This window comes from Anabrus simplex, chromosome 11, assembly GCF_040414725.1.
Source record: "Anabrus simplex isolate iqAnaSimp1 chromosome 11, ASM4041472v1, whole genome shotgun sequence".
In the NCBI taxonomy this organism is placed as follows: Eukaryota; Metazoa; Arthropoda; class Insecta; order Orthoptera; family Tettigoniidae; genus Anabrus; species Anabrus simplex.
The window spans coordinates 18,118,288-18,145,913 of NC_090275.1; the positions used below are offsets into that span (position 1 = coordinate 18,118,288).

A 27,626-nucleotide genomic window follows, 5' to 3' on the forward strand; every position below is an offset into this window, starting at 1 on the left:
ACATATGGCAAGAAGGCCAGACTCGAAGGACGAGAATCACTTGACAATATGTCTTTTGGCTTAGGATGTAGCACTTCATCAGTCAGCTTCCTTGAGTAGCCATTGCTCAGGAATGTTCTGGTCACAGGATTGGAACGCGTCAGCAGATTATTAACATTACGCGACCTAATATTCCCAAATTATTATAATGTCATTTAGTGGTCGTGAAAATCTACAGATTAAGATAGCAATATTATTGTTCGTAAATAAAGTTTAGTAAAAATTAAATTAACACTGAGGCAACTGAATAGTAAACACAAGAAAACCTACTCATCATGTTGTACACTTTTTCAGTAGAACTTGCTTATGAGATTTTACATATAATCATAAGTAACCAGACAAGTTATAACACTTCTGTCATTTGAATATCTGTGACTTGTAACTTTACAAGTAGTTAAACTATTTACTGCACGTCACCCATGGATGAAGTCTTTGTAACTGTACTGTCCTGTAGTTTTCTTTAATAGTTTAAAGATATTAATCTTGAGAGGCATGCTACGTTTATCTGAACAACCGAGTAAGTCTGCTGATTCTAGAAAGTGACTCGATGGTACTTTTGCTGATGTGATTATCCCAACAGTATCAATGTGTGTGATACTAATGGTGGTTTTCCTAATCCTACACCTTATTGGGGAATATTTATAAACTATCTGCTTTTCTAGGAAACAGATCTATACCAGACTATGTGAAGCTGCTAGCTATTCTTAATGATGACTCACTGAGTTCAGAAGAATGTCCATTTTGAAGGGAGGAGGAAATATGGTCTTTTTAAAAGATGTATTCTGAGGAACTTTTAAAATTATTTATAAGAGTCTGCAGGCACCCCATGGTGCCTGCCTCTTACCCAGAGGCCCCGGGTCAAATCCCAGAGAGGTCAGGGATTTTTACCTGAATCTGTGGGGTGGTTCGAGGTCCACTCAGCCTACGTGAAGGAGCTATCTGATGGTGAGATAAGGCCCCGGTCTAGAAAGCCATGAACGGCAGCCGAGAGGATTCGACGTGCTGACCACACGACACCTTGTGATCTGTAGGCATTCGGGTTAAGCAGCGGTCGCTTGGTAGGCCAACGCCCTTCAGGTTTGTAGTGCCATGGGGGGAAATATAAGAATCTACATTAAATACAGTCGTCTTCTAATACTAAAACAATTTCTGTTTCCAAGTTTGGAATGACAAGATTGTAGAAAAGATGATAAAAAAGTGCATCAACGCACTTGAAATGTGGTGTTCGCGGAGGATGTTACGAAACTCCTCCATAATCAAAGAGCTTGGTATCCCGAATTCACTTTCAACTCTTATTAGACAGAGAAGCCTGCAGTTCTTTTGGACATGTTATTCTTGTTCTTGTAGCGCCTTCTCCATTACTGAAGGTTGGCCACAATCACAGCGAAGTCTGTACGATGTTCGGCTGTCCTCAACTTGGAAGTTCCTCAGCTAAGAGTGTTTCTTTCAGATGCAACATGTTATAAGAAGAGAAAATAACCTTGAAAAACTAGTTGTCTAAGGAAAACTAAATGGAATTAGGCTGTGTGGAAGAGCTCCCAGATGTAACTCGCGCACCTCTTCGAGCGACAGCCCGGAAAGAAGACGACGTTGACATTAGCGACTTGTGGTGAACTCCGTTGAAATCGCGTTACTCAGACATGAGTTATGTGACTGTGAAGAAGATTTGCTGGGTACTTTATTTCAACACAAGGAATGTATTCTACGACAAACCTCGCGGCCATGAACCGTGACACAGCAGCTCCCTCTGTGAATCATCAGTAGAGTACCAGTTCAAATCCAGTCGAGGTAGTCAGATTTGTCATATTATCACCCAAGACATATCGGCTTCTCTGCCATTGGAAGAGGAAAATGGAACACTGAAATTCATCTTGTCATTTATTGGAATAATTACACATGACCATGACATCAGTACCTTAGAAACTGAATTGCAAAGTGAACCCTGGATTTATTTCCTTATTCTAGGGACAACAAATCATCATCCCCCTCACCCATTATCCAGCTCCTGCGGGGTCGACAACAAATATGTTTAAAAAAAAAAAAAAAAAAAAAAAAAAAAGATTTTGACAGTTTTCTAGTGGAAGTTATGTTTAGTCTGGAAGCTGCCTCCTACTACTTATCTGTGACATAAGACCTTCAATGTGGACATTTTCTACTCTATCTCTAGCTCTTCTAACTTGATCTAATGGCTGCGACTGTTTCTAACATCACATCTGATGTCAAGAACTTTTCTCTTGGCTTGGTACAATACCTATAAAAACTGTTATTCATCTACAAAATTTGTTTGGTTCAAACAAAAGTGTTAGGTTGTTATTGTTGGTTCATTTTAAGGGCTAAGGCATCATTTGTTATTTGTCCTTTCTACATGTATGGTATAGGAATTGTGTTTCTGTCTGCCTTATAGAACTTGACTTGATTTGTTACTTATCTGTTCCTATTTATTATATTGACTTGTTGGGATCCTTTTCTCCCCTTGCTTTCTTCTTACTCTTCGCCTCCCACATTAAGACTGAAGACCTGCCAATGTGGCTCCTCAATGAGTGCTGAAGCCCCCTCTTGCGAGGAAGCCAGCAAGCAGAAATGGGCTTGCCGGAGGCTGAGAAGTAATGGATGTAGAAGAACTGGGTTTGATGAGGTGAGAGCTATTTATTTGAAGATGTGGAAACTTTCCTTGTCCTTCTGTGTTTGCTCTCTCTTCTCACACTGATCTGTGTATTCCTTTTCATGTCCTATGTTTGTTTGTAAGACTTGATTTCAACAAATACTCACAAACTGTTAAAGAATTTAAAATTGGAGCAGGTGGGCATTTAAAAAAGGCTTAGGATATGTACTACGGAAGTGAAGAGAGATAATGTACGAAATGTATTATGCACCCGTATTGACCTGAGTGTCTGAAACCTGGACAATGACAAGTGGGAAGAAGAGAAGAATTAAAGAATGAAATACCTAAAAAGTATGATAGGAAAGAGGTGGAAAGACAGAGTGAGAAACGAGAAGTGGGAAAAGAGGTCAGAATGGAAAACCTAAATGAGAGAAGTGATAGGAGTAAACTAAGATGGTTTGGACATGTAAAGAGGATGGAGGAGGAGAGATGATGGAGATGAAGTTGGAAGAAAAGAGAGTGAGCAGGAGACCTAGAACATGCTGGACTGATTCAATAAAGAGGAGTGCAACAAGAAAAAACTTGGACTGGGGAAAAAGAGAAGGATGGAAGAGGAATGATGGAAGGAGGGAAGAAGATGGAGAAGTGCCTGGCAGGAGCTGGATAAGGGGAAAGGACGGTGATGAAGGATACGTATTCTTCCACGATGGTTGTACAGTGAGAGGTGTAATGCCATAGAGCTTGTTACTGCAGCGAGCACTAAAATTGTGAGGAAGCTATTTTATAGACAGAATTAACTTCACATCGTTTTGTCACCAGGATGCAAAATGTATGGCAGTAAAAGCCAGTTGTTAGAGACATGATCCACTGGAGATGGACTTTGTGACATATGGGCCTGAAACAGAGGTTGTCAGAGAGCAATGGAAAGCTTTCTACTAGGAATCAGCCTAAGAACTCAAGTTGCTGATGTATAATCAGGGAGTGTCAGCAGACCACCTAGAAAAAGAAGAAGAAAAAGAAGAAGAAGCTTAATAATTGTAGATTTTTGAGTCCGCAGTACGTCCAGACTTTTAAACTCCACAATTTTTTAATAGTAAGGTACGTAAAACACACACCGAACATTAAAAATTCTCAGCAAAGAGGACTACGTCTGCAAAAGGGAAGTGGGGGAACAGAGTGTGATGAGAAATAAGTGCGACATAATGTACGCAGTTGCTCTGTTAGATATGTTTCCTGGTGCATGAGTCACATCTATTAGGGAAACAGTGCTAAAGTATCTGGCTTGACTCGGGAGCATCTGTGCCAAGGTGTGCTGTGGAGAATGTGTGTGTGTGATAACATGCATACAATGCACGACAATACCAGATAAACGAGACCACCCAATTGTAGGCTGAAGGCACAAAGAGAGTTTCTACAAGTGTCACAATGCATGGAGTGTCATGCAGTTCAGGCCATGAAGGTGTTAGCTTGCATTTAGGAGGTGTGCGTTTGAACCCTACTCCTGGCAGCCCTGATGATAGTTTTTCATTTTCACAGCAGACATACGTCAGGGCTCCATCTTAATTAAGGCCAAAGCAGCTTTCTTTCCTGTCCTAACCTTTCCCCATTTCAGTGTTGAAGACCAATTTGTGTTTATGAAATGCTGAAACAGTAGCAAAGAAGAAGAAGAAAAAACACTTTTCCCTTTGCAAAAATCAATTATTGTAAATATGTCTCCCGGTCACGGCCATCCATCAACGGCTGCTAATCTTAGACAGCAACCAGCCATAAGACGCAGGCTGTATGGTTGCTAGGTAACAATACCTTACATCAGTGCCTGTACGGTTGCTAGGTAACACTGTCTGACCATCCATTCATACTTTACATCACAGCCATGGTTACACTTCTGTCACACATTTTGTCACATCACATTACACAAATTTTCATATGACGCCCAGCCATAAGACATACTTAGGTCAAAAGGATCTTTCATTTCCCCATAACTTTAATGTCTGAGGGGTGAGAGGTTGACTTCTCCCTGCAAATTCTCCTCAATTATGAGACTATTAACCTTGATATTTACATAACTGAAGAAAAATGCAAAGGAAGAATGTGTTTACTGTAGCCCCTCACCTTAACGCTTAGTTTTGAAATAAATGGGACAAGATAAATCAACAAGATATCTATTCAAGGCTTAAAAACTTGTAAAGCAGAAGCCTGACTCCTAACATAAACTAAACTGCTTGAGTATTGCAAATCTAGCTGCCTCTGTGGATCAGCGGTAGAGTGTCGGCCTCTGGATCCCAAGATAGCGGGTTCAAACGGGGCAGAGGTAGTCGGATTTTTGAAAGGCGGAAAAAAGTCCATTCGACACTCCATGTCGTACGATGTCGGCATGTAAAAGATCTCTGGTGACACATTTGGTGTTTACCCGACAAAATTCATTAAATCTCAGCCATAGACGCCCAAAAGAGTTTCGGTTTACTTGGTCTGCCATCTAGTGGAGGCCTAGAGTAAAACAGAACGTCGAAATTGACGAACAGACAGCCAGATGGCGTCAAATTGAAATGTCTGCACACGGTAGCTGAGGCCATACGATTATTATTATTATTATTATTATTATTATTATTATTATTATTATTATTATTATTATTAATTATTATTATTGCAAATCTGAGCTCGTGTAAATGGTCAATGAAAACACTGACCCCAATAGCATTCACAAAATGTTCTGTACACTATAGTAAACATAAAATGTAGAAAAACAAACAGATTCATGTCGTTTCTCTAAACTCATTCAATCCTTAGCTTCAATCCCTCCGTCGTATGAATTTATGGAGAGAACTTCCATCCATGCCAAATGTTTTTTGTGTGACATCAGGAATAATCTTCAAGTGGACACTTTAAGAGTTGAACGGTTTTTTAATTTACGCTGTATCTCACTTAAATACAGTACAATGAAATACATGTCACTAGAAAACCAAGCCAAGAGAAGAGTCATATCCTCCTTGCTACCGAGACTGTCGAGAAGGAGACAGGGATAGAGAGTAGAGTACTGAAGGAGAAAGGCAGGCATACAACCAAACAAAGCAAGCGAGCGGGCGCCACACTTACGCGGGGGTGCTTAAACTTGGCGACGGTCCTGTTTACCTGCACCCCTAGTTTGTGGTGCGTGTGGCGGGATGTCTGCTTCACCAGGGCACACACCAGCTCTGCCTGGAGCTCAGGCATGTCCAGACACTGCTGAAGAGCGTTCTGCGCCAGAACCACGTGATAGTCGATGCCGGCGCTGTCTAATGCAACGGAGATGAACAGCTGACACGACTGAAAAGACACAGAAATGACATTAATGACCATGTTCTCCACTCCAGTCAGGTCTAATTATCCAAGAGTAAGTCATCAAGAAAAAAGAAATATGGAGACTGGAAGCCTTTGCAATGTGGGTATGGAGAAGAATGCTTAAATTAAAATGGTGTAATAAAGTTACAAGGAAAGTGGTTCTAGATGAAATAGGGAAAGAGAGCAATCTAAAAAGAACAGTGTCCAAAGAAATGAAGACCTGGATAGGACAGGCTGAGAAGAGAGAGTTTGTAGAAGGGTGTCCTGGAAGGAACTGGTGAGCAAAGGAAGAAAAGAGGGTGAAGGAGGACAACATTCATTGACAACCTGAGAGAAGGAAGTTATGAGAACATGGAAAGGAAAGCATAAGGTAGGGAGCAATGGACGAGACATAGCACATAGGACCTGCAATTGTGCAGAAGACCAACAAAATCATCCATATTACCTTGAAGAGTTTAACAGCTTCAGCCTGAACCACTTCGGAAGAGAGAGTTGTAAGAGGAGTTGTGATGCTCTCTTTGCTGTGCAGAAGGTGAGGATGCCTCCATAAAACACAGTCTGAAACAAACACAAAACAGTAACTATTGACTGTAATGTGGAAGAATACATTCAACACTGAGGAATGGAAACGACAGATTTGGGCGACAAGGTGAAGTGTAACAGTGCACACGATAAATTAGTAGATTCCACTACAAATATCTCATGTGGGATAAGATATCTGTGGCTCGCATGGTCGGCTACATCAATAGGATCAAGATCCAGTCTTATGTATGAATAACATAACAAGTTTAACAGTGTACTGTAGATACAGAGCAACATTAAAGGAGAGCCTTGGGAAATAAGAGCTGACAGCAATTTATATTATAACATAAGTTGAATATTAACATTACTTTTCTTCCTTCTATTTTTGTTTGTACATAGTTTAAATTTAGTCTTGTTTTTACAAGATGACATACTTAAAGTTTGCAAATTAATGAATGGTGGTGACAAGAAAGTTATTATTATAAGATTTTGAGACATTATGCTCAGTAGTTAATAGTTTTTGCACAAGATTGACGGTGATCTCAAAAGGACACATTTGGAGATTTAGGTCAATGGATGTCATAGATGTTCAAATTGTATAAATGACGTTAATGATGTAAAATTAAATAAATGTAACATTCCAAAATTTTGATGTTTTGTACCACTGAAGAAGAGAGTATTTGGGGCTGTTGAAACATGTACGGAAGATAGTAAAATAAATTGTTAAGTATTGACAAGGCAGAATATGCGTTATATATTGAATGTAAGATTATGTTGAAGTCAATACGGACATAATTAATTGACCGCTATGGCTAAAATAATTAATTCTTCAGTTGTGACGGCAGTAGTGCCAGATTTGTAGCACAGAACAAATATGGCCTAGGCCAACATAGCCCAACTGGTAAGAGCATCGGACACAAAATCAGAAGGTTTTGAGTTGGATCCTACCGGAATCCGGTTGACCATTTTTGTTCTGTACTTGACATTTCTTTGCGACATAAGAACTAATATGCTGAAAGCTCATTTCGAGTGTCGCTCATAAGAGCTGAAGGGCAACTGGCACGCCATACATATTACATTGACCCAGTCATTAGTAGCTGTATGTGAGTGGCATGAATGAAATTGCAAATAAATTATTGTTTTGTTGCTGTTAAATAATTTAGCTTTTAGCCTCTGAGAGACCACTACTCTATAAATTCATTTTCTAAAAGATGAGTAGTTTTCCTATGAAATTTACTCATAAATACATTTCCACAACATAGAATATTTCTACCATAAAACATTTATTCATGAAAAATGTTTAGAAAAGTGAAATAACAAATTCCAGGAGAATATCTCTGATGCCAGGGCCTGGTGGTTGATGAACACTGATTTAAAGGTTGTGGAACAGGAAAAGAAAATCAAGCAGGTGTGAAGGTTTAGATATTGAGGCTACTGGATCACTGACATACTAGATCCAAACTTAAAGATCACATATAGTGGGGCATACATAATCACTTGACTATAAAAATACAAATGGGAACAGCGATTCACGAGTTCATAGATGTAATGAAGCCCAAACCCATCATAATGAAGCTGAACATGGGACAACGGTTTGTTTGTTTGTTTGTTTGTTTGTTTGTGGTTTGACACATTTGTCAAGAAAAAGGACACATTTATAACTTGTTCATCTGTCAAGTTTACTTACTCGGGTCACCGTCGGTCTCCATGAGCTTCTGTATGAGTTGTTCATACTGAGTGCCAGCATTCGGTCCACCACCGGACACTACAGTCAAGTGATACAGCCACGAGTCCTGAAATCAGCAAACACATGCAAAATAAGCTTCAGGTGATCAAAAGGAAGAAGACACAGTTTGTTGAAGAACAGATGAGGGAGGGAAGAAAGGATGATGGAGAACAAAATTCATAGATGACTGAAATAAAAATGTTAAGAGAACATTATTCTCCTCCTTTCCCCCCTTATCCAGCTCCTGCCAGGTCGGGGCATTTATGGCATTTCCTCTCTCCTTCCACCATTCCTCTTCCATGTTTCTTCTTCTTGCACTCCTCTTTACTGAATCGATCCACCTAGTTCTAGGTTTCCCTCTTGCTCTTTTTCCCTTCAACTTCATCACCATCATCTGTTTTAGTGTTCTTTCCTCCTCCATCCTCTTTACATGTCCAAACCATCTTAGTTTACTCCTATCAGTCCTCTCATTTAGGTTTTCTATTACAACATCTTTGTTTCCCAATCTGACTTTCTTTGTATTTACTATCATTCTTCCTAGATATTTCATTTCACTGGCTTGAATTCTACTCCCCTCCATACTTGTCACTGTCTAGGTCTCAGCCACATAAGTCAATATCGGTGTATAACACATTTTGTACATTATCTCTTTAAACTTCCTTATTCCAGACAAGGTTTCTTACACTCTGGTAGAATGCATTCACTGTTGCACCCTCTTGCTAATCTTCATGTACAGCCTAGTATTCTGCAATAATTCATTCCCTAGGTATTTGAAACTGTCCACAATTTCAAGGCTTTGACTACCAACTTCCACCATGCCTTTCCCTTTGTCTCATCTTCCCACATGGACCTGTCATTGTGTTTACCCCTTGTTCCTTTTCAGGTTCCTGTTTCTCTATATACAAGTTGTACAGTATGTCTGGGAAGCCCATATACTTGTATCGTATTCTTGTACTTGTTTGTATTGCCGTAGTATCATTTGAACAAATGATGCAGTAATGTAAATCTATTAGAAACAAATTAAGGTTGTGTATGGTTGACCTTACATGCACACACATGAACCCAGTCACCCAACATCAATATTACAGTTGAAATGGTAGACACAAGTTCTTTTCCTGTCGAGGAGACGTTGGTTGCAAGTGTGTTGATATATGAGCAACCTCACACAGTAAAGACAATTAGCAACCTGCAAAAAAAATGTCTCAAAGGACTTGGAGGCTCATAGAACTGTGTGTCTGTCATGATGGAACACATTGCATGAAACAAATTCCATGGTTGAAAGCCTGTATTGACAGTGATTAATTATATCATGCAGATTTTTTGAGAGAAGTCCACCTTTTTTCAATATTAAAACAATAAATTCACTTATATGAAAATAAAATTATGCCTAGTAGGGTATATTACATCCCTTCTTCTGGGACATCTTCAGCTACTTAATGAAGTCAAAATTAAAAAAAAAAAAAGGAAAAGAAAGATATACATTGAATTAAATTATATGACACAAGATAATGCATTGTCTGTCCACTTACAGTCTTAAAAGACTTTTCATTACAATAATGTGGGTGTATCTTACATTAAAATGCCTTTAGAAACATGAATCTTGATGCTGAAAGACAAATTATTATTTCATTATGAAGGCTGATAAAAAAGTAAGGTTACAAAGCCTGCAGTGAAACGTGTACATTTTATTTCATCTAATCGATACAGCCAACTGACAGTACATACGTTAGGTTATTTTTTGACATAGTCTCCATATCAGTTTAGGCACTTGTTGCTTCATGGGATGAGTTTGAATATTTCCACTTGGTAAAAATCCTGTCCATGCCACATTGTCGCAAAGTGTTTCATCTCTTCGTCATATGCCATAACGTGATCCTCCGGTCATCCTGAAATCAGCGCCTCCACGCAAGCTGTATTCAGATCTGTTGATGCCGTGCTGGATCAGCCACTGCGAACCTCGTCAGTGACATTTTCTCTACCGGCCGCAAACTCTAGATGCCATTGCGCAACATGCTGATGAGCATTACAGTCTCTCCGTAAATCTCTACCAGATGCTAGTGAATTTCAGCCGTGGTTACGTGTTTTGTGCACAGAAATTGAATAACTGAGCGGATTTCTTCGTGAGACCTGTTTTCCAAATGAGTTGCCATTTGTGCTTAACTATAACTAGCATTGTAGGTAGTGGTTGGCATGAACTCTGCACACTTGCCAATGGTGTATTAGAATTACTGCACACTACTAATTTCTCTATAACAGACGAAACTCCAGGAATATTGACCTTGTAACCTTAGCTTATGATCATCCCTCATATATTTGTTTATGGCCATTTAAGACCATGTTAAAGCAACCATCACACATTAATGGAAGCCTTCTTCACAGCCCAAAATCTTTGCATTGTTTCTCTATCAGTTTCATCATAATCTATAAGTCTGTTTCTATCAGTTTGTCGTCTTTCCTCTGTCCATCTCCTATTCAGTTTCTCTTTGTCATGGAAGCCTTTGAAGTTGTTGATCACAAAAAACTGTGTGTCGATAAAAATGTATGAGTTTGTATGGTGACATTTTGAATGCAGCAAAAAGTCTTGAACAAGTGATGTGTTACATTTGTTTATGTAGCTGGTTGGACATCTGGTGTAACACACACAGATCCCTCCTTCAGACAACTAATTGTAAGTTTATTCTTAAATTAAATTAATTACACTGAGGGTTGTATAGGGGTATACAGACTTGCTGGATGTACTATAGTTATGAATACTAATGAGAGTCATTATTTTATAAACCCTTGTACAAATAATTCATCCTCTCTCGTGTAGAGGCAAGTTTTATGTAGGAATGAGGTTACCTTCTCCTGTTTGTTGGGCATCAAGAGATACGTAGGACCTTGGTGCGTGGGGAAGATCCCGATAGTGAGATCCGTGTACGTCCCATCTGCTTCTCGATCCTCGCTATCCGAGTCAGAGACGTGGTCCACTTCTTCGACTCGAGCATCACGCATGTTGATCTGTCCCATTGGACTCTGGAACAGAAAAGCAGGCACATTAGAATTTTAGCTTAAAAGTCTAAAGTTTATTAAATCAAGACAAAGTAGTGCTAAATACTGAAAATTAAAGTTATATATTTTGTAACTAAAATTAGACTGTCTAAACCTTCTACAATGAGGAATACAATATTTTGATGAGTGTGGTCTGCTTTCTCCTTCAATAATATTCTCTTTTCTGATGAACTATTGAAAATTTGTCACATGCTAAAACTTGTCATCGGACCTTGAATTTTAGGCAAATATCTGTTTAGCTTGTGTGCGGCGTAGTGAAGACTTGACCAGGTGCCATCCAATCGACATAGACTCCTGGAGACTGCATGTATGGAGTGTCTCTATTATCTACTAGGCTTTCCAGATCTTGAAAGGACATACTCATTAGACATTTTGATGATGTCTATCCATCTCATTCCAAGCATGATTGCCTTCTCCAAGGATTCAGACTGCCTCATACTATGCGCAAAGTAAGAAAGATTGTAATGAATGGCTCATGAGATACACCTGGATTGATGTTCTGAATGCCCCACTGGTTCGCCTTCTTGGCTGTTCAAGGCGTACACAAAATCGTTCTCCAGCACCTAGCTCAAATGCATAAATGTGTTTTCTTTCATGCTTTTTTATGGTCCAGTTTTCACATCCATATGTAACAATGGGAAAGATTAATGCCTTAACCATTCTGACCTTAGCATGCACAGATACATCTGATAACCTGAAAATCTTACTTAGGCCTTGGAATGCTGCCCTGCCACGACACAGGATCTCTGAACTGTTAGAGCCATTATTACTTATGACTGAACCCAGCAAACAAAAATTTTCTACTACTTTGGTGACTTTGTCATGTATCTTGATATCTGAAGGTGTACCTGTTGTAAGAATCTTCGTGTTACCAATATTTACAAGGGTTAGGGCAAAAGTCATGGCAACTATTTTTTTTCTTGAAGATACCAGTCCGGTTGGAAAATGTGACATATACAGATGAAAGGACAAGGTGTTAACTACATGTGTGGACAATGAATAGCACTGAAATATCGTAACACAATAATTTATTACGGTAGTATACAGGGCATGGCTAGGAGACTGACTGACATGTAATGAAATGTTTGTGCTTTCCGTGGCTACAATTGAGCAATAAATAACAGTACAAGTTCTTAGAAGGAGAGCTGTAAACAGGCCACATTCCTATTCTATTCATAGAAGTTTGGAAAAGGGAAACCCTTGCAGGGGTGACCAAAATATAAGCTAGTATATACGACTTGGCCAGTGTGTGAATGTCACGTCATTTGAGTTGAGTGGGTTAAGAATGAAACATTGTTTTCTATTTTTCTATGCTGTGTATGATATAAAACAATCTACATCAGTGTCGCATACAATTTCACTGGAAGAACACAAAACTATTCTGGACAGATAGATGAAAACAATAAACCAAACCAAACCCCATGGCACTACAGTCCTTGAAGGGCCTTGGCCTACCAAGCGACCACTGCTCAGCCCGAAGGCCTGCAGATTACGAGGTGTCGTGAGGTCAGCATGACGAATCCTCTCGGCCGTTATTCTTAGCTTTCTAGACCAAGATGAAAACAATATATATATATATATACGACGTTTGTTGTTTAAAGGCGCCTAATAGCTAGGTCATCAGCCGCTAATGGTACGAGGTAAACAAAAAAATTAAAACTTCAAAATATATCCACTGGCTAGAATCTAAAACAAATGATGATGAAAATATTATTGTTTAACAAAAGCAATCAGTGGATCCAATTCACAATGCCTGAAGTACTGGGATGATAATCATTATCTAAAGGGATCCAAAATCCAGCTCTACTGCCTCACATGTATAGATCGCTTCACCAACTGGATGGAAGCAATACCATTAAAAAATATAACAGCAGAGACAGTAGCACAATCATTTTATGATCATCGGGTGACGCGGTTTGGAGTCCCAGCAAATCTAGTTATTGACCAAGGCCGACAGTTCGAAAGTCAGCTCTTTAAGAATCTTTCTGAATTGTGTGGTGTGAAGCTTAAACGTATGACACCCTATCATCCACAGAGCAATGGTAAAGTTGAACGTCTGCATCGAACAATAAAAACTGCTATCAAAGCGCACAACTCTATAAAGTGGACAGACACCCTTCCGACTGTGTTGCTAGGTCTACGCGCATCACTCCGGGAGGACTTGAACAGTTCAATTGCACAAATGGTGTATGGCACGCACATTAGGCTTCCAGGTGAATTCTTTGATAACCCTCCATCTCATACCGAACCAGAAACTTTTGTCTCCAAACCTCAGCAGCACATGCAGCAACTCAGGCCTGTGGAAGTTAAGCACAAAACTTCCCAAACTGTGTTCATCCATAAAGACTTGAGTAAATGTACTCATGTATTTCTGAGAATCGATAGAGTGAAAAAACCTTTGCAACCCCCATATGAAGGTCCTTTCCTGGTAACTGCCAAAACTGATAAATATTTCACGGTTACCATAAAAAATAAATCTGTGAATGTCTCCATTGATCGCCTGAAACCAGCCTACTTCATAGCAGCAGATGATGAAACTTTTACAGCTCGTCATGAAGAACGACCAGGTGTTTTGCAAGGACTCTGCCACCCTGATGGATCAACCACGGATTCCCAGGACAAACCCAGCAAGGAGAAAGTGGTAACAAAATCACGTAGTGGAAGGACTGTCAGGTTTTCCACTTGCTATTTAGATGATGTTGTATATATTTAAATTTCTTGTGATTATGGTATATTTTGTTTATGTTTATATTGTCTTTGTATCGTAACTTGGTTACTGGAGGGGGAGCAGTGTAGGCCGCCCCTAGTAGACTTTGAGTGAACTAAAAACCGTAAATAACTCGTCTTTGCCGAGAGAAAAGCGGCAGAAAAAAAGTAAAGATGGAGTGAGCTGTTTTTGTACATTTCTGTAGCGATAATTGTGGTGTAAAATAAAGTGTAGTTAAAGCAGATTCAGTGTGTTGTGTTCTTCACTACAGTACTAATCATAGGGAATGTAGACCCACGATGTATCATATACAGTATTATGGCAACGTCCACAGGCAACACAAATCCACGGTGTTCCTCACATAATGGTACTACTACTCTCTGGCAATGCAGACCCATAGTGTTTCTCAAAGTGGTACTACTCATAGATAACGGAGACCCATTCTGAACACAGTAGAACTGACTGGTGGAATACACATGATGTCATTATCACAAACAACACCCAGACCTGTCGTGTTTCTCGCATAATGGTACTGCTCATATGTAATTTAGACCCATGGTTTTCCTCGCAAGATGGTACCAGTCGCAAGTTATGTCGACTCATGGTGTTCCACACGTAATGGTACTAATCAGAAGTATTCTCATGGTTCTAATTTCATCATCCCTTGGTCACCCCTTTTAGTCGCCTCTTCGACAGGCAGGAGATACATGGGCGTATTTTTTGTCTGCATCCCCCACCCACAGGGGGTTATATATTGCTTGCTTCTGTGATCTATATGAATAGCATCAACAAGCATGACAATCCCTTGGTTTAATTTTAACAAATATTTTCCAACTTGCCAACTTATATATTCAAAAGTTCTCTACAGATGACATTCATAAATAAAACCTCATTACATGGAGAATAAATCTTTTTCCAGCAGAAGGTGGTGCTGGATGAAGGAATCATCATCATCATCATCATCATCATCATCATCATCATCATCATCATCATCATCATCATCATCACCATCATCAGCCAATTCTATCATTACATGATGTGGCCTCTTTAAGTCGTGAACTCAGGTAAGTCTTTAGCAGAACTCTCCACATAGAATGGTCTTGAGCGTTCTCTGTCAGGTAGTACCAGCTATTCTCTTGATGGAGGAATATAAACCCAAAAACTGGACGGCCTAAAGCATGATGTCTGACCACCCTACCAGCATAGCATATGAGGGACTTGAGAATATTCAAGTAGGCATGAGTACGAGTTCACAAGTGTTGAACAGTGGAAGTAAACCAACTGCTAAGTCCTCATGTACTTACTGTGTCATTGGGAGACTTAAAGTAGAGGAACATCTTGCCAATGAGAACACACCAACACTTCTTGGCGTGGCCGTTTTTCACTTTCGTGACCCAGCCCTGGACTGTAGGCTTGTTGTCTTCCTTACTCAGCAACAGCTTGGTAGCATTCCGTCGCTGAACGTTCTGTATGGAGAAAGATAGATGATGGATTATCATAATCTCTACATTGTCAACTTTCACAACAAAAAAAATCTCTCAGACACAATTAACAACTTCAGATATGCCAGTAGATTTTCAGCAGGCCTGGAGAACAACAGACACTCTTTTAACAAAATCACAACAGCACGTCAAGAATACGTCTTAAATATGAACAGCACAGAAATACAGTAGATATTATGGTTGTCAGTAAACAAAACATCAAATTACCATGGGTAACAAGCCATTGTTCTCACCTGTTTCTACCTGGAATCATTCCTGCTACCTTCATGCGTGTTACTTCCAACTTATGAATAACATATTGTGAGTCCACCCAGCTTTTATTCCTGCACAGCAACATCGGTCAAAAAAGAGACCAATGTAGAGATAAATTTTGTATGAGAAATAAACTGCTTTATTACAGAATACTGCACTTCAACATTCTCTAATTAGTTTGAATGATAGACCTGAAAATAATTCAGTGAAAGTTCTTTTTCCTGTCTTTCTTTTTTGTTAATGGTTTAACGTGGCACAAACATAATCGGAAAGGATTGGGAACTCACTTAGTTTACAAAAGGAGTATATTTATTACCCCACCTATTCAATACAATTAGTACCACATGATGTGTCTAAATAAACATAGAACAAAAGAAGGGCAAAACATGTTCCCATAAAATTTAGATTTTCTATGTTTATTTAGCCACATAACGTGGTACTAACTCTATTGAATAGGTGGGGTAATAAATATACTCCTTTTGTAAACTAAGTGAGATCGCTGTTTTCAATACGAACCAAAAATGAGAGTGATGGTTTGTAAAGGATTGGGAAGGTAACAGGCATAGTGAACCCAAGCGTTTGCCTAGTACAAAAGTGAGAAATCGCAGAAAATCATCTTCAGGGTTACCGATGATGGGATTTGACCCAACTCCTACGAATGGAGGCTCACAGCTATGCAAAGGTTCAATGAAAGTCTCTCTATAACTTTCAAGTATTTTCCACTGATTGCATTTCAAGGCAGTTTCCTGTCATTTCTTGAGCGTTGCCGTAGTTCTAGTCTAACAGATCCAAAAGCTATTACCTGTAGGACTCGTATCCAATCCTCCATGGTTGCAATGGAGTCTGCTGTTAGGTAGTAAGTTTTCTTTCCAGTCGAGATCTCAAACGTAGCTGCTCCATCGGCACGGGTAATCCGACATATCTCATCTAGCACTATCTGACCTTGAGGTTTCCGGTTTACATCACTCTGCAAGAAAAATGCAAAACATCATCTTACGACATTGCTAATTTAAAACTGAAGAAAAATGAAATAAATACTAAGGAACGAAAGCAATATCAATCAGATATGAGAGAAGAAAACACAGAGTAACATGGATTAAAAATAACTGTGTAGAAGAAAACAAGAAATAGTGAGAAATGTTCCTGTATTTTGGGCAGACTAGCCGAGGTGATAAAGACACGGTTCGTTCACCCGGAAAGACATGATTTGATTCGCTGTCAGGACATTGAAAAATTTAAGAAAAAATGTGAACCACAATAATTCCTGGAGGAAAAGACGGTGCAGTCAGACATACAGCAAACCACTGTATCCCATTTAGGACCAAGGTTACGGATAGTGGAAGCCTTTACCTTCTTCACCTCCGAGGCCCTTTATGGCCTGTATGGAGATGACTTTGCTTTGGCTGTGATGCGACTGAATTAAGTGACAACGATTTTGTGTCACAATACCCACTGATGGTGTTCATAACTGTGGAATGATACAAGTTAATTAATGTCTGCATCATACAGGATATTCGGAGTAGACCAGCACAAGCAAGGCTGAACACATACACTACCTGCTCAAAAAATATCCATACACCTCTTTGAACATGTAAACTAGAGCCTATATGTCACTACGACAGCAGCCTGCCGTATAAGTCAGCTAAAGACAACCTGCAGAATGTGCAACACTGTCGACTCGCCTCACCCGTGTTCATCATTTTCCGCTGCTTTCTTCCCAGCATTACCACCGCACACTGCCACAGCTACGGGACTACTCCCAGCCGATCACCTGTGTCAGATTCAAACAACGTCATCAGCTCTGGGCTCTACATTCTTCATGGAAGTTCTCAGCGTTTCTAGCGCAAAGAGAGCTATTTATAAAAGTAGCTCTCTTTACCTGCTACTTCGAGGTGTTCTTCGGCTATTGGAGAGAGGGCAACATCTTTGTGCTATGCTGTTGTAAATTTTCCTTTATTTGGAACACTGTTGGAATCTATGTAAAAATGAAATTTCTATTTGTCTATGCTCTCGAAAAATTCTGGTACTTCAAAATTTGTTTACATTTTTCTACTGCTTAAAAGTCTTATCTTGAACTTGTTTATGTTTATCCTGTTGGACTAATTGCATCGGTGCTACATCCAGTGCGCTCTAGAACTTGTTATTTTGAAAACAGTGCACCATTTTCTAGTCGGGTCAATTCTTATGGTATGCCCAGACTTTATAATTTAGAATGCTTATGAATATTGAATTTTGAATTTTCAGGACCGCATTGTAATCAAAATCGGCTTCCAACCTATTAGGTCGTGTTGCGTACATTTAGTACGTGTTGAAGAGATTTTAAGCACAGAACAAAAATGGCCAACTGGACACCAGTGGGATCCGAATCCACAACATCCCGATTTTGCGTCGGTTGCTCTACCAATTGAGCTATGGTGGCCTAGATCATCGTTGTTCCTACTGAATAGGTTCAAAGTCTATTTCGATTAAAATGTTTATCTTTTATTCATTCTCCTACAGTATTCTACTGTTTTGCCTACCTTTGCTAATATTTCTTGTGCACGTTTTACAGTTGGTTGGGAAACATCTGTTCTGTTTCATGTATGTTATTGTAAATGTTATTAGGATGAAATCAAAATTGTCACTGTCACCAATCTTTGTAATATTTCGTTTGTTTTTTGTTGTCAAATGAGTTCTATCTTTTGAAATTTTTGGTGCTGTACTATTCCTAATTGTTATATCTTGTGTTCAAATACATCTATCTTCTTCATCCGAAGTTGGCAATTCTTGTTCATCTCCTAGTGTCCTTGTATTTTCCTAATTGCTTGTATATTGCTATTTACTGTATTTACGCGAATAATCCCTGCCACCAAATAATCCCTGCACTCTAACTCTAGAAAGTTTCATTTTGAAAAAAAAAAAAAAAAAAAAAGCTAACATTGATGCAAATAAAACCCACACCCCAATTTTGTGACTCAATTAAAAAAAAAATGCGGGGATTATTCGCGTAAATACGGTATATCTTCCCCCTTTGTTTCATCCATGGTATACCTCTCATTGCCCAGCACTTAAATATGTCTCTTCCACAATCATGTTTTATCTTTTGTAAATAATTATAATAACCTCCCCACCTCAAATGCGAGGAGCAAGGAAGCTTAGTAGCTTTGAACACGAGTGGTTACTGGTTGCCACATCAGTAAGCAATCAGTCAGGGCCCAAGTCGAATGTTGGGGATGTGACTGTGAAGTGGAAATGGGAAGACACAACCACAACAAAATTTCAGCTGGATAAGTCACGTGTATTGATGGACAGGGACCACTGAGCACTGAAGATTGGTGGAGAGACAGGAGAAAGTGGAGACAGACCATCTTTGCCTCCACCCAGTGTCAGCTGGAAAAGGGGATATGACATGGCAGACAATACGACTGTCAAGGAACTAGTTTTCAAAATGGAAGCAAACAAGAAGTTGGAATATTCAGTTTCACTTGCCTGCGATTTCCAGTACGTGAGGACACCGTTCTTGAGGACGAACCACCGCTTACGCCAGGTTTTCAGTTTGCCACCTAGTTTGGCTAGATGGCCAGTCTTTTCCAACGATTCTCCCGGCGCTCGTTTGCTAGGACTGTCCATGTATGATGAAACTCGCATTAGGAGAGACGGCATGGAAGATTCAATACTTGTCGTGTCGCAGGACAAAGCATCAGGAGGAATGGCATAATCGTCTGACATCCCCGATTCAAACGATGTGTCTGAAAATAATTTATACAACTTACAATTTTGCATTCATTTTGGAAACATTTGCAATAAAATATCTTATTTTACATTTTATTATAAATAATTTATTGCATTAGCACCAAGATATTGATTTTTCATTTAAAAGCTTTCATTCTAAATCACATTAATACATGCAATGTTATACCCTTCTTTTATTTAAATTAACAGATGGACTTACCACGCTTCATGCTCTTGGATGGAGACCCAGAGGAGCTTCGTTTGGCTGGCGATAAGCTTGAAGTCGTCTTCATGCTCTTGCTGGGACTCGACCCGGAGCCGCCCGACAGTGAGGTGTCCGTGTTGTCACTACTGCTGTTTGTAGCCCTCGTGTTCGTGTGAGCATCTGTCGACGTTACAGGCATGCCCAAAACGCAGGCGTGGTGCATGTTATGGTCGCCTTCCCCATCACTCGAGTCGTCGCTCGAGTCACCCGTGAAAGGCATCGATCGGATCTGACTGGCTCGCTGGAACACAAACTTAGGGTTAAACTAAGCCTCTCTAAGTTCACAAAGAGAATCTGTATTGTTCAAGAAAGTAAAATCATATTAGAAGTTGGTTTTGGAAAATATTTCTAACCCTTTCATCTCATTTTTAAAAGGACTCTGAGGTTATGAGCTCTGCCCTTCTTTATGGTGCACATTAAAACAAAATTTATCACAGATCATTACGCAGGAGGATTACCTGAACTTAAAAATAAATAGGATACAGATGATTTGTAGGAGAAATATGAATTGGACATAGACTGTATAAATAATACTTGCATGGCCTGAACTACTGTTTGCAGGCATTTTTGATTTAACTCTATGTAAGCTTGTCCATTTTGATCTGTAGCTTGGGTTTAATTAATATTGTCAGGTAAAAGCCAAAGGAGTGAGGTAAGGCTGCAGTTTATACCCCCCTCATTTTCAGTGTTGATATGGAACAGGCGATAGAGGAATTTGGAAAAGGGAATCACAATCCAAGAAGAGAAAATCAAAATTCCGAGATTTACCAATGATATATATATATTTATTATCTGAGACTGAAGTAGGCCTGGAGAAATTGCTGAATGGTATGGACAGAGTCTTGGGGAAGGAGTACAAAATATAAATAAATAAGTCCAAAACAAAAGTAATGGAGTGCAGTCAAATGAAGCCAGGTAATGAAGAAAATATTAAATTAGAAAATGAAGTCTTAAAGGAAATAGATGAATATTGTTACTTGGGTAGTAAAATAACTTACGATGGCAGAAGTAAGAAGGTCATAAAATGCAGACTAGCACAAGTAAAGAAGGTATTTATTAGGAAAAGAAATTTGCTCATTTTAAACAATGATATAGGAATTTGAAAGATTTTCTGAAAACATTCATGTGGAGGATGGCATTGTATGGAAGTGAAACATGGCCAATAACTAGCTCAGAAAGAAAGAGAATAGAAGCCTTTGAAATGTGGTGTTACAGAAGAATGCTGAAGGTGAGATGAATAGATCAAATTACAAAAGAAGAGATACTGAATTGAATTGGTAAGAGATCGATTTGACTAAATTTGACCAGAAGAAGAGATAAAATGATAGGACACATCTTAAGACACCCAGGACTTGTTCAGTTGGTTTTCGAGGGGAGACCAAAGTATGAATATGACAAGCAGATTAGAGCAAATGTAGGACATAGCAGTTATGTAGAAATGAAAAGATTAGCACAGGATAGTGTGGCATGGAGAACTGCATCAAACTCTTCTATGGACTGATATCTCACAAAGCAACAACAACAACTACTTTGCCAGAGATCTTTTACATGCCAACATCATAGAACATGGTGTATCGAGTGTACTTTTCCTGCCCTTCGAGGATCTGTTAAGCTTGAACCCATGATCTTAGGACCTGAGGCCAATACTACCACTGATCCACAGAGAGACCTAGAGCTACATAATATTTACTTTACAGAAATAAATTGCTTAAAAAGTCTCTAATAATCTCCTATTTTAAATTAAAATAATATTGAACTTGTGACTGTAGCCCTCCACAACACATCAATAGCAGTTGTTCCATGTATTTCATCATGCTCTTCATTACTTCCTTGGCTGCAGAGCGACTAATCCCTTCATTTTCTTCTTTATCTTCATTGTCCACATCAACTTTGTAACCATCAGCCTGGAGATAAATGGTCATCATCATCTGGAGCAGTTTCCAACCACAGGCTGGGTCTGCTTGAAACATAAGCTTCTCTGTCCATCCACCACTTGTCTTCTCTCACTCTAGTCCAGTTCCCTCCTCTTGCCTCGATGCCATCTGTCTCTTGGTCTTCTTCTAGGTCTCCTTCCCTTCAACTCCATTTCTAACATCTTTCTTGGTATCCTCTCTTCTCCCATCCTCTTAACATGTCCATACCGCTGCAGCCTTGATTTTTCTATCTTTCCTGCAGGGGTACCTCATTTACCATTTCTCAAACTCTCTCATTTCTTACTCTGTCCATTCTTGTTAAAACTACTTGACACCTCTACAACTTCATTTTACACTGCTTGTATTCTACTTTTATCCTTCTCCTTCATCAGCCACGTTTCTGATCCATATGTCAGAATTGGCACAAAATAACTCTTGTAGATGATTCCTTTACATCTCTGTGGCACATTCATGTTCCATATCAATCCTTCCAAACTCTTGAAGAAACCATTCGCACACCTTACTCTTTCATGATTTCCATCTTGTTTCCTCCAGTTTCTTCAATTACACTTCACAGGTATTTAAAGCTTTCAGCTATTTTCAACTGCTCCCCTCCTAATGTTATGCCATTATACACTTAGTTCTTGTTTCGTGTCATTACCAGCACTTCACTCTTTTGTGCTGAGAACTTCTTTCCATAAGATGACACAACTTCCTCCCACACACTCAGCTGATCCTGCACTTCACTCTCATGGTTTCCCTGTATTAATAGATCATCTGCGAACAGCACCGCTTTAATTCTTCTCTCTCGAATGATCTGTGCTACCTTCTGTATTATATCATCCATCACCACTATAAATAGCAGAGGTGAGAGGGCACTTCCTTGCTTTACACCATTTGTTAACTTAAACCATCCAGTACTTTCGGTTCAGACTTTAACACAGCTTTTGCTTCCATCATACATATTTTTCACCCTTGTCACTATCTGTTCATTTACTGTTTTTACTCTCATAGCTTTCCAGATCTTGTTTCTACGGACACTGCCATATGCCTTCTCTATGTCCATGAAGGCCATTACTAAATCTTTCTCATACTCATAGTGCCGTTCTTGTAACTCCCTCACTGTGAATATGAAGTCAATAGTTAACCTTCCTTATCTAAAGCCACTCTGTTCTTCTCTGAATTCTTTTTCCACTGACTTTCTTATTCGCTTTTCCAGTACTTTTTCATATATCTTGGCACAGTGATACATCAGGGTTATAAATGGTAATGTTTTGTAAGTGGCAGTGTATTTATAGGAAGAAGAATTAGTGATTGGAATAATTTACTCAGGAAAATGTTCAATAAAATTCCAAGTTCTTTGAAGTCTTTTATGAAAAGACTAGGTAAAGAACTGATAGGGAATTTGCCACCTGAGTGACAGGCCTAAATGTGGACCAAGGATGATTGATTGATTTATTTATTGACTGATTGATTGATCATCATTAACGCTTTGTTGATGACCTTCCCGAGATAAAATATGAGTGTGTCTAGTGTAAGGTTGCAGAAATCCCAGGCGCCAAGTTGCTGCAGCGACTGTGTTTCTGCTACTGGCGCCCAAGAATTTTTTCCATTTCTTCACACTTCCTTTCTTCTCCTACCCATCAATCTGCAACATGATATGTCACTGAACAAGCAATCTTCTCTAAAATAAATAACTGCGAGACCAAAGAAAATACGAGTGGATAATCTAAGCAACACCATGCTCAAGTTTTATGAACAATTTTAAGTTCATCCTATGTACTTTAACACGAGAAAAGCAAGAACTTCTTTTAAACAGAAGATTAGAGTGATAAACTATAATTCTCTAAGCAGATTTTTAAACTAATTTTTTAATTTTTTAAACTTATTGCTTTATTTAGATAAATACTAATGATGATGACCCAAAAGTGTCGAAATGTGTATACTATTAGATAATATTTTGTATCAGTCCTAAAGATTGAATAGTAAGTGTATTTCTCTGCCCAGGACCATTGATGTATATCCACGAATGAGAGACTTAGAACAAACTATAGTGGGTAGTTGACGTGCATAACATAGTTGGCCCTTATCTGTTACAGCAGCAGAGTTTGGTGGAAAAATTGAGAATTAATTACTTTATAGTCACATGTAGTCAAAAGTACAATGAATCCGTGGTACCGTACGTGTTACATTTTAGTGGTTCTAGATGTATTCTTTGTTATTGTTCAAGTTTTAATAAATGCCGATGAAAAAAAGTAATACTGAAATCAACGCTAAGTAGCGCAACTCTATTATTTATAGTAACCAACTTGGTGGGATTTTTTCTGGCTCCTGAATAAAGAGAAAATTTCTGCACCTCTGGTTGACGCAAGTGTAATAGACTAGTATACTTGGAAGCAATATTCACTAAACCCATGGGTAAATAATGGAAATATCGAGCTTGTATTATTATTATTATTATTATTATTATTATTACTATTTGTGCGGTGTGGCTATGAAGTTATTTACATCTATTAGTATTATTATTTACGTAGTTGGGTACGAACTTTATTTGGTATAAATCATGGCCGTATTATTTATGAGGTTATGTCATAAAACATCTGCTGTATGTATATTAATATGAGTTTATTTAATGTAAGAACACGTAACTGATATTATATAATTTATTATTGCCTGTATATATAATGTATAAATCTACTGCCATGTTGTGCAACACACTGTAATAGTCCAGAAGAACGCATCTTGCCACTGGAATTGTGTAGGAAAAACCTTTCATTGTAAACAGGCTATCGGAGACTCTCGAAATTATGAGAAAACATGTTGTGTCATATTCTTCTAGAAGCCTGGCAAGGCAATGTATATAAAGAGGCAATCTTGAGTGTTGAGTGTTGTTGTTTAACAAGAGTTATGAGCGCAAGTCGTTAATCAAGTATGTGAATTTGTTACGGCGGAAGGTTGGTTGACATGCAAGTGTTGAAGTCTCCAGTCTTATTCTTATTCTTCGTAGTAATGCTTTGTTTCAGGATGGCATTTTATTAGTGCATGTGTGTAGAATATGTACATATAGTGTGCACAATTAGCAGCATTTCGTGTGTGCGTGTTTGTGGTAACAACATGGTCTAGTGTATTTTGTGTGTGATGTTTTCATGAAAACTTTTAACATTTCTTCATTTTGTTTTTCAGTGTTATGAATCTAGATGTGCTTTGTTTCATGTTGCAAGAGAAACATACAGTGGACCACTAAACTATCCAATCTTACCCCCTTCACTGTAGCATACACAGGCACACTGATATCGCAGTAGCCTGCAGACGAATGCTGCTGTCTGTTGTTGTTCGTGCTGTCGGTCTGCTCCGCGGGTCCCGCTACTTGGAGCCCGTCGGCTGCCACCTGGTAGATGCGCGACTCCCAGGAGGGGAAGCGGTGCAGCGGAGGAGTGGGAGGTCTGGCCGAGCAAGAGGCTCCGTCCACGGAGATGGAACCACTGTTTGTACTGCTTGTGCTCCCGCCACCTGGTACACAACACACGTCTAGTTCAGGCTCGTCATGTTTGTTCCTTTACAGCTGAATACATCTACTGCCTCTTGTACACAAACAAATTTTTCATGAAATGAACTAAACTCAATATTTGACAGGATATTTGGTGAAATAATAAAAATTGTTATCAAATTTTTTTACTCCACTATGTGTTTCAGAGACTTTGCTCCTTCATCAGGTAAATAATTTAATAAAAACTTGTGACTGGTATAGTTTTTATTATTTCATAATTAATTATAATTAATTTATAATCGCAGACAAGGTCTACCTAAAATCATCGTTATGTTTGAGAATATGTCAAATTATCTGGTTAACATTAAGAACTGGTAAGCAAGTGTCAAATCAAGTCATGTGTAGAGATGTAGTACTGGCATTTCCTGGACCAGAAGTTCAGGCATAGTTACAGGTGAAATTAATGGATTAAATATAAGCCTGTACATTCTTACCCTCTTCCTATTTCTCTTACCTGATTATTCAGGTCAAAAAATGAATTAATGTAATAGAAAGATATGGAGAAGAAAGAGAAAGTCTGCCAGGCCAACTTGCCTTGTTTAAAAAAAATATTTTGTAACTTAATCATTAATTCCAATATAAATGGTCCGTTATTGGAAATGATAAATTTTCCAGCTAACTCGTTCTTGGTTGCCAGCGTTTCGCCCCATTGTGCCAATTTGGGCTCATCGGTAACTAGCACATGTACCAAGAAGCATGGCTAGTGTAGGCTACTCGGAGCCACAGGCAGTGTCAATACACTAAGAGAGACTTGGTCTCTTTTACAAAAATTGATGCCTGCTAGGCCACCAAATGATACAGATATTGATTCTCATAGGGAACCTCAAGTATTGTGAACTTACTCATTCAGGATAAATATGGGAATCAATATCTGTATCATTGTAATTATTGTTGGTAGTAAGCACATACCATCCTCGTCGTTTCTTGCAAGTTTTAAGTCAAATTATTCAAAATTTTAAATTAAGTGGCGCTTTAAAGAGGGTCTTGTAAAAGGCTGCCAGCTGCGCGGTGTAGGGGTAGCGTATATGCCTCTCACCCAGATGCCCTGGGTTCAATTCTTGGCCAGGTCAGGGAATTTACCTGCATCTGAGGGCTGGTTTGAGGTCCACTAAACCTAAGTGATTACAACTGAGGAGCTATCTGACGGTGAGACTGCGGCTCCGGTCTAGAAAGCCAAGAATAACAGCCAATAGGATTCGTCGTGCTCACCACATGACTCCTCATAATCATAATCTGCAGGCCTTAAGGCAGAGCAGCGGTCGCTTGGTAGTCCAAGGGGTTTGGTTTTGCAAAAGGCTACTAATCAGGTTGACATTCTTGGCACATTCTCAGCATAAGTGTGTTAAAAAGGATATATACTATAATACGGTGAACAAAATTCACAGGTTACTGTGAGAAGACGAGACAAGGACAGACATTGTACAACCTGTATGGTTTCTCTTTCCCTCTCCTTTAATTATATTTATAAGTCTTCATAAGATGTATGGAAGATAAGATGAGAAGAGACAAGTTCAAAGGCAAGGAAATTACAGTAGAGGGAAGCTGAATACAGAAAATCTGGTCAATCAGACAGAAAGGACTCAGCTCAGATCATTTGGATATATGTAAAGAACAGAAGAAGGTAAAATCCTGAGACAGAGAATGTAGCAGAGATCCAAGAGGAAGAAGCCAAAAGGCAGGGGTGTATTCTACGGGTTACCGATGGTAGCCCAAGAAAATTACATTAAAAATAAATAACACTTTATTACAGTTTCAGCAGAGCATTCAAACAATCATGACATTCATGCACATTCTTCTTCATCGAAAGAAATTATAGTTAGTGGTTACTGAATGCGGCAACGCTGTAGAAACCGCGACCGGAGAGCGGCAGCCTTACGCCCCTCTTCCCCTCCCACCATACCTACACTCGTTCGGTGCAGGCTCAGCACTGAAAGCGAGCCAGTTACGGCTACAGCTACCGGTTTCTTATATAGTTAAAAACTTTTAAAGCAAGAAATATATAGACATTAACACACGCATATATGTGAATATGTTTTAGAAGTTATGGTAATTTCGATTTGTGATTTGTTTAAGTGGCTATATGCTGAAGATTTTTATAATTTTACTTACAATGCCTTGTTTTAATTGTACCAGCTTCTGTTTTGCGAGAAGATGATAGAACAAACACCTGTGGGGGCTTTAAATGCCAATTATTGCATAAAAGAGTTTATTAAAAGTCCCTTTCAGCCCTCTTTGTCCATACAGTGACGAAGCTCAAATTATGAACATGAACTGCAATATTGTGTGCCGAAGTGAAGGTAAAACAGCACGAGTATACATGTCATATCATATCATCATTGCCTGGTTGTTCTAAACTGTCTAAACTATTATATATTGCTGGCCATGTTATTTGGTTATGAAGTTAATGTATGGTCAAACAAAAGGTTTTCAAATGTGAACTCTTATCGCATGGCAGTTCAGAAATGTGATAA

The 27,626-nt window shown here is 39.0% G+C and overlaps 1 protein-coding gene across 1 annotated transcript in view; it reads right to left on the reverse strand.

Annotated features, from left to right (window-relative positions):
- LOC136883434 (uncharacterized protein CG43867) overlaps positions 1–27,626 on the reverse strand; it is a 357,708-nt gene that overhangs the window by 47,552 nt on the left and 282,530 nt on the right. The window contains exons 9-17 of the mRNA XM_067155715.2: positions 24,868–25,118; positions 19,651–19,936; positions 19,188–19,447; positions 16,522–16,686; positions 15,270–15,431; positions 11,049–11,222; positions 8,169–8,274; positions 6,405–6,517; positions 5,735–5,944 (exon numbers count right to left, since the gene is read on the reverse strand). Coding sequence (XP_067011816.2) covers positions 5,735–5,944; positions 6,405–6,517; positions 8,169–8,274; positions 11,049–11,222; positions 15,270–15,431; positions 16,522–16,686; positions 19,188–19,447; positions 19,651–19,936; positions 24,868–25,118 — 1,727 coding nt within the window. The remainder of the gene's footprint in view (positions 1–5,734; positions 5,945–6,404; positions 6,518–8,168; positions 8,275–11,048; positions 11,223–15,269; positions 15,432–16,521; positions 16,687–19,187; positions 19,448–19,650; positions 19,937–24,867; positions 25,119–27,626) is intronic.